The sequence below is a fragment of the Triticum urartu genome, chromosome 6A, assembly GCF_056163025.1.
Source record: "Triticum urartu cultivar PI428250 chromosome 6A, HENAU_Tu73, whole genome shotgun sequence".
NCBI classification, from domain to species: domain Eukaryota; kingdom Viridiplantae; phylum Streptophyta; class Magnoliopsida; order Poales; family Poaceae; genus Triticum; species Triticum urartu.
In genome coordinates, this window is record NC_141878.1 from 544,243,281 (window position 1) to 544,251,117 (window position 7,837).

General features: G+C 50.7%; 1 protein-coding gene across 3 annotated transcripts; it reads left to right on the forward strand.

Moving 5' to 3' along the window:
- The first annotated feature begins 1,976 nt into the window (after nt 1-1,976).
- On the forward strand, nt 1,977-7,311 carry LOC125531120 (Remorin family protein). Of its 3 annotated transcripts, none has more exons than XM_087528729.1 (8): nt 1,977-2,223; nt 2,636-2,738; nt 2,827-2,901; nt 2,995-3,765; nt 4,160-4,520; nt 5,778-5,859; nt 5,960-6,221; nt 6,934-7,311. In XM_087528729.1, exons 1-7 carry the CDS (start codon nt 2,086-2,088, stop codon nt 6,176-6,178), a joined length of 1,749 nt encoding a protein of 582 aa, XP_087384855.1. In that variant the 5' UTR covers nt 1,977-2,085; the 3' UTR covers nt 6,179-6,221; nt 6,934-7,311. The 3 variants fall into 3 exon arrangements, with proteins under 3 accessions (XP_087384855.1, XP_087384854.1, XP_087384856.1); XM_087528728.1 differs by having other exon boundaries at nt 1,979-2,223; nt 6,923-7,311; XM_087528730.1 differs by lacking the exon at nt 1,977-2,223 and having other exon boundaries at nt 2,356-2,738; nt 6,923-7,311.
- Nucleotides 7,312-7,837: the final 526 nt, after the last annotated feature.

Below are 7,837 nucleotides of genomic sequence, written 5' to 3' on the forward strand. Positions count from 1 at the left end.
AATGCAAAACAGTGCAACTTCTTAACCATTTTTTTTTGAGAATCACACAAACTGATCAATCAGTCCGGTTACAATCTTTCCATAATATATCACTCAGCTCATCTGGCACGCCAGCCAACTTGAAGAGATCTCCGAACCTAGATGCAAAAGCTGCCAGACCATGGGCAAGTTTATTCTTCTCTCTCTCAACTCACTCAATCAGGTGAGACCGAAACTTGCACAACTCTGTCTTGATGTCAGCTACAATCGGAAATAGGTGCGGCTGATTTGCTTCACCAGGGTCATGCAATCGATTTCTACATGTATTGGTCCGTTATAGTATCTTGCCAGAGTTTGCAGCCCGCTCAGCAGCGCAAGGCCCTCTGCTTCTTCCACTGTCGTGCATTTGCCCAGTTTGCATCTTAACCATTTTGTTCGAATTGTGATCGTTTCAAACCATCATGTTACTCGAAAACATCAGAGGAGTTGTTTCTCGTAAAAGCATGAAGTAGCAAGTGCTAAGAAAAAAGACGAAGAAGCAAAGGGCACAAATTCTCACATGGCCACGTGAGCAGGAGAGGAACTGACAGCTGAAGCACACGCCACGCTAGCGGTTGAGGCGAGGCAGCAGCGTTGTCCAAACGACACCTCGCCAGAGAATCCAACGCTCAACGCTCTGTATTATAGTAGTATATACGTACAGTACCAAATAGTACATGTACCAAAATCAGATATTACCGTTACGACCTTTTACTAATCCATTCAGTGATGCGATCACAGATTTGGGCCGTCTATATTTAACCACCATCCACAAATCCATTAGTACCAGAACAAAACACACACACACACACAAACCCAAGGGGCTGGGTTCAGGTACGATTGGTCCATCAATGTCTGCTCATGCTGTCGCATCACATCACACCAGCCAGCCAGCCAGCCGTGGTCGGTGCGGCACCGCAGCATTTGCTGCGACACGACGAGAGCACCGGGGACGAGCGATCATCACCAGACACTGGGAGAAATGAAGGAGCGTGCCATGGCTTTGATTGCGTCCGTCGCGCGCACTGCTGGCTAGTCCACGGTCCACCGCCGGCGACGCTAGTGAGGCCACCATTGATGGACCCCGACCGACCTTAAAAGCGTCGCCGCCCAACGCGCGCCGCAGGGAACACGAGTTCAATAATGCCGCATTCCCCTAGACCGCGAGCTTTAACCTGACATCTGTTAGCACAAAGCATGCCAATTATAGGAGCAAGCAGGGCTAAAAGCGTTGTTAATTACTACATTGACCAGACATGCTAATTTAACCCCACTGGCTATAGCCGAAAGTTTTTGGGGAAAAAGGATGATGGTTGGCCGGTGGCAGTGCGGCAGTGGCAACCATCAGTACAGAGGACACGGCACGCGGCTGCCGCACCTGGCGAGCATGGCAGTGCACTGGCAGCTCCAACGAGACAACAGTCTAGTGTTATCGCTAGCCCCCCTGGCCATTCCTCGCGCTGTGCCGTGTCCCGTGCGCGCCCGTGCAGCTGCGCCCGGACCGCCACCTCACGTGACATTCCGCTGACGCGCGGGGCCGCCCACCACGTGCAGGAGGAGGTTGGGTATGAACAGTCCATCGGTCAGGAGAGAATCGCGCCTAGTCAAAGCTGCTCCGACGCCACGGGCCCCGCGCGACCAGGGCTCACGCTGACACCAGACGGCGCGTGGCCCACCCACGAGTAGGCGGGCCCGGCCCGGGCGAGGCGTGGCCCATGAGCGAGCGTCGCGTCGGCGTGTGTACTGTGTGACAGCAGTGCCCGCCCTGACGTGCTGTGCTGCGGCCCTCGCTCGAATGTGAAACGTGACGGCGGGAAGTTTTCGCCGTACTCCGTCGGCGCAGGAGGAGGAGGAGCACGGCGGCCGGCCCGTGGGTACCTCGTCGCGCGTTCGCACGGCCGGCCCGGCACGAGAACGAAAGTACAAGACCCACCGAGGAACGAATGTGGAGGAAGTAGTAGCATCATCTTCCTGCCTCCCACCCACGCGCCATTTTTAATCCGCCCCGCTCCACTCAGCTGCCCCGCACTGGCGCCGTCCTCGGGGAATGCGGCCGCGCGGCCGGCCATGCCACGCGCCGCGCCCGGCCTAGGGTTCCCCGCCGCAGCCGCCGACCCGGCGCCCGAGCGCCGCCACCCTCCGTCCTCCCGGCGGAAGAAGCCGCCGCCGCGCCGAAGGCGCCCCGCACCGCCGCCGCCACCCGCGGTAAAAACCTCCCTCTTCCGCATCGCGTCCACATTGCCGTCTCACGCCGGCCGCCCGCCGGATTATTTTACTGTTCCGAGTCAATAGATCCAATCCAGCGCACGTCGCCGCACATGCGCGCCGCCGGGGCCAGTCGAACTTCGAAAGCCGAAACCCTCCGCGTAAGCAAGGGATAAAGGCCAAAAGAAATTCGAACGGGGCTAGCGCGTGCGTGGCCACGGCCTGCGTCGTCGCTTTTCTATCATTGCTGGCTCTTTTGTTCCGTTGCGTCGCCTTTTTTCCCGTCCGCTGTTCGGCGGTGACTGTGCCGTGCCGTGCCCTGCCCTGCCCGAGCGAGCTTGCGCGGTCGGTGCTCCGCCCCGGATTTCAGTTTGCTGAGAGGGACGCTCCCTTTGTTTGGCTCCTTTCGCAGCCGCCGGTGGGGCCACGCGGTGCAGCCGATCCAGATCCGGGCCTCCTCCACCACCTCCACCCCCGCGGCGGCAGCCACGCCTCGCGCGCCACTGCTCCCAGAGGTGGGTCAAGCGATCCCAGTGCCCACCACGCTCCGCATTTTGTCTCCTCCTGCCGTCGCGGCAGCTAACCCCTTTCACACGCGCGCAGACGAGGACGACGGCGACGACGAGGAGGGGGGCTACGACGCGGCCGCCGGCGACTCCTTCTCCCACTCGCTGAAAGGTAATCCATTCCCCTCACGCGCCACAGCTACACGATGCCTTTTCTGTCGAGTGAAGTGGAGTGATTGCTCACTGTTTGTTGCCTGTTCGGCAGAGTGCCAGAAGCAGCTGCAGCGCAGGGCGGAGGCGCGGCCGGCGGCGGCCTCACATGAGCTCGGCAACGGCGACGCGTTTGGGGGGATCGAGCTGCTCGTGCTCTCGCCGAGGTGCTTGCTCGGTGCTGCCGTGGGAGGGATGAGCAAGAGCTCGACGGCGTCGTCCAGAAGCAGATCAGGCACGTTTCCGAGCCCCGGGACGCCAAGCTACAACCGGCATTGCGCTGGCAACATGCAGTACCCGAAGGGCTGGAGCTCGGAGCGGGTGCCGCTGGGGGCAGGCGCCAACAGGAGGTATGGGGGCAGCGGGGTCGTGCTCCCTTTCAACAATGGGAGGAAGCTGCCGTCGAAATGGGAGGATGCCGAGAAGTGGATCCTGAGCCCGGTTTCCTGTGATGGGATGGGGAGGATGTCGGCGCCGGCGCCGCATCATAGACGGCCAAAGTCCAAGAGTGGGCCACTTGGTCACCCTGCTGGTGTTCCGGGAGCTTATGCATCTGTTTCGCCGATGATTCCCTGCTTCGATGGTGTTCTGGCGGCCGCTAATTTTGCGGCTCATTCGCCTTTCTCTGCTGGGGTTCTCATGCCAGGGCATGCGCGCAACGGTGACTTCAGCAGCGGAAGAGCCAGGAGTGGGGATGATGGAAGCAGTAGGTCGTATTCGGCTGAGAAGGAACCGTATATATGGAGATCAGCAAGCACACATGCGTGGACAGAAACACTTATGGAGGCATCTGCCTTTGCTCATATCTCAGAGGAAGCTGCACAAGGTTTGAGCTAGTTTCTTCTCATCAGTATCAAGCATATTTATACATGTCAATACCTTGAAGTTGAACAGTTAGTAGATTCTACACTTCAACCCCACAATTGTCGTGCATCTCAAATCTTACATCCCTTTTGGTTTACATTACTTTGGACATTAAAAAGGCTTTCCCATAATCATATATATGAATGGTAGGGTGCAAGAAGCCTGTTATTTGCCCCTGACAAAAATCAGACAAATGGCAGAAGTAGTTTAGAAACCTTAAACAACTCTATCGTGTGCCATTTATGTACTTTGCGTGCTCAAATAAACTAGTTTTGAGTTTATTTGAACCTATAATGCTCAAATGATCTTCAATGTTGAGAGAAATCAACCTTACTATCTTTATACCCTGTACACAGATGATGTCTTACAAGGCCAACAAGGAGCAACCCCTGCGATTTCCAGTCCAGTCATAAAGAAAGATGTTGCCACACAAATGAGTCCTGATGACAGTATAATATCGTCCTCCCCAAAAGCGAGGCATTCCTGCTCCAGCTTGCCATCAGGGCATACTATTAGAGAATCAAATAGTCATACACCTAAGGTTGAAGTTAGGGATGTGCAGGTAGATGATCAAGTAACTGTTACCCGGTGGTCCAAGCGACATGTAACACGAGGCTCTGATAAGCGATCAACAAATATTGTTGAATGGAGGAAGAAGACTACAGAGGCCCGGGCTCCATCTTTTGATGAAAAAGAAAGAGAAAGATGCATATCAAAGTAAGTTATTTCATGTTTGCCATTTTGTTTACAAGTAAACTGATTTGGATTAGCACGAAGGCATGCACAGAGAAGAGAGTGCTTTCACTGTGGTGTTATAACTGTTAAACTTATACCCATCCTGCTGTCAGAGTTCCCAGCAAGAGTTCCACAGATGACTTGCTTTTCTGGAAATGATTGGTGTGATTAATGAAAAGGCCATCCTACAGTGCCAAGCTAAATTGGCTGTATGCCTGAAAGTGTACAGAATGCATATGGGTAGGAAGGGTCATGAGCTAAGTATGGTAGCCGTTGCGAACCGAGTATAGATCTAGCTACTACGTGGCCTCCTGATATGCTACTTGTGACATGTTCTTAGTGGGCTATCTGAATAAGCAATCGACAGTTAACTGTGGGTTGGACGAACTTCCACAATTTGAAGTTGCAAGTTTAGCTGGAGTAACATGCAAATACTGCGACTGAAATGACACTCCAAAAGTTACCTTATTGCAATTTACCCAGTTTCTTTCTTCAGCAAAGTGGTACATATCAGGTTACAAATTTAATTCAGGCCCTGTTTGGTTCATAAGTCCTAGGACTTTTTTTAGTCCCAACTTATAAGTCCCAAGTCCCTAAAAAGTCCCTATCTGTTTGGTTCCTGGGACTTATAAGTCTCTATAAGACCATATTACAACTATAAGTTCCTATAAGTCCCTTCTTGAGAGTCTTATTTCATAAGTCCCAAATGCCCACTTTAAGTCCCTATAAGTCCCTCCTGTTTGGTTTAGATGGGACTTATAGGGACTTATTTAAGTCCCTAGACTAATAAGTCCCTGGAAACAAACACCCTCTCAGTGCTCAAAAGTGTTTTATGATGTCATAAGATCACCTCATTACAGGTTCCCTTCTGGTAAGTAAATTCCAGAGGGTTCCCATCTTTAGAATAGGAGGACATAGATTGTGCAAGGTTAATTTTTTCTAATTAGTAAGGTATCAACTGGCAAATAATGAAAAGGAGAAATCGGCACCAATGGGGTGCAATTGATTTATGGACTAGATATGCGCTTAGTGTGAATCTTGGATTTCTATGTACAAATTCATAGAAATGATACTTTTAGTTGTTTGCTATGCAGTCTAAGTGATGGTCCTGTTTTTCCTGTTGTTACACAAGATAATAATGTTTGCCGTCCTCAGTTACTATTGAACATTAACTTCTAGTTAAGAACACAAATTATGGCATATATCCTGTTGCTGATACCTAGTATTTCTTTTGTCAAGGTGCAAGAGAGAGGAAGCAAAGATCACTGCTTGGGAAAATCTGCAGAAAGCAAAAGCAGAGGCAGCAATCCGGAAGTTGGAGGTATTGTTTCTGGTTGTACACAATCAGCCATGTTTGCATTATTTCTAATGTTTCTATGCTTTGGCTACAGACTTACATGTTCTGCCCTTTTGTATTACAGATGAAGCTTGAAAAGAAGAGGTCATCATCGATGGACAGAATTTTGGGCAAACTACGTTCTGCTCAAAAGAAAGCACAAGGCATGCGCACTACAGTTTCTGTCAGCGAGGATCAGTGTGCTGTCAGTGAAGATCAGTGTGCTGTGAGGGCAACCAAGAAGGCATCCTTGAGAAGGACTGGCAAGCCTTTCAGCTGCTGTTTCACCTACCATGCTTGCTAGTTCTGATATGGTTGGTATCTACAATGATTGTAGAAACTTTTTGGTGAGTTACTACTTTGCTTGTCCTACTTATCTGGATCTCTGTTAAACGCATACATACTTGGAAAAGTTAATATTAGCCCCCCATTTTTTTTTGCTGGAAAGAAAGATTCATTTGATCAAATAGGGTTTCCAGAGGGATGGTCCAAACTGGAATTTTCAAACGGACTACAGTTTATCAGCATGCAGTACGTTGGAGCAAAATTTGCTAAAGACATGGCTAGCCCTATTTTGATAACAAAAAATCTTCATTAGCTTGATCTCCCTTTCTGAAGCAACATGGCGCTTTGCTTTTTGAACTAGACTTGCATATCTGACAGACCCTTGACTATTGGCTGAGTGTAGATTTGGTCCCAACTCTTAAATCGTTCACTTTTTTTTCCCTTCGACCGCTTAATTCCATCTACTTTTGGTCCGTAGGAGTGATTTTGATGGTTCCAGTGCGGTGCCGACTGATGTGGCACCTATGTGTATTGCGACATAACCAGTTCACTACTGTGTGTCTGCCACGTTTGAAAAACAGGATAAAGATATTTTTTGTTTAAAAAGTAGATTCCATATTATAATTCGAGTGTGAATGCTCTGTTGCATAATTAACTAAACTGTTCATGCATATTTGATGCTTGCAGAATACTGTAGGATAAACAGACACAACCTTGTAGAGATGTAATAAAACTTGTACTGACATCACTCATGCGTCTTCAGAACCTTTGCAGCTCAAGTCAGCCGACAGACAAACCGAAGCTGGACTGCAAATGTCCGCCGTTGCAGCTGGAGGTAGCAGGAGTAGATAGAAGAAGAGAGCTTTGCGCAGTCTGAAGAATGGAACACTCAACTGGGGTGTCAGAAAATCGAAGTTTTCGAGCAAAGCCCACTCTTGTAGCCGGTGATATGATATGGAGTACTTGACTCGGTGCTCTGTATCTGTAAACCAAGCAAGTGCTGTAGGTCAGGAAGCTCCCCTCTCGAGCTTCTCTCTAGTTGAACTCCGGACTGATCGGCCTGATGATGTGTAATGTATCTTTCCCGTGGAATTCTGTATGTAGTTTCAAGCATTGGGGCTCCAGTGTCAAATATTGGATTCATTAAACAAAGTTGTGAGAGCCACAAGCCAGAGGCGCTTTACCACAATGCCTACAAACAAGCTGGAGGTGGGAACAAGTGTTGGCTGGACTTGGAATGCTTTCGGCGTGGACGGCTGGCGTGGCCAACGGGAGACGGTTGTGCCGTCGGAAGCAAATCCAAGCCCCATCCGGAAAGGTGTGGTACTCTCCGGGTTATCCAAGACGCAGCTGCTATGCGTCGCCGCGTCGGAGAGTCGGCCAATGAGCCGCTTCCAGCGCACAGCCATCCACGCATCCGCCTCCCTTTTGCGCTCGTCGTCCGTTCGTCCGTGTCCTGCGCTTGTGTGCATCTCCCGTTTCGTCACACTCACACCAGTTCGTTTCGTGGCCGCCGCCGCCGCTTGCGCGCGCATGCCAGATGATTCAGCATATATCCATATTGCTTTATCTTTATCCCGTCTGCCGTTTCTCCACTGCTTCGCTTCGTCTCCTTTGCCTCCGACGTGACAATGCTCACGCTGCGCCTGCGTGAAATTATGATGCATTTTTTTTCTGA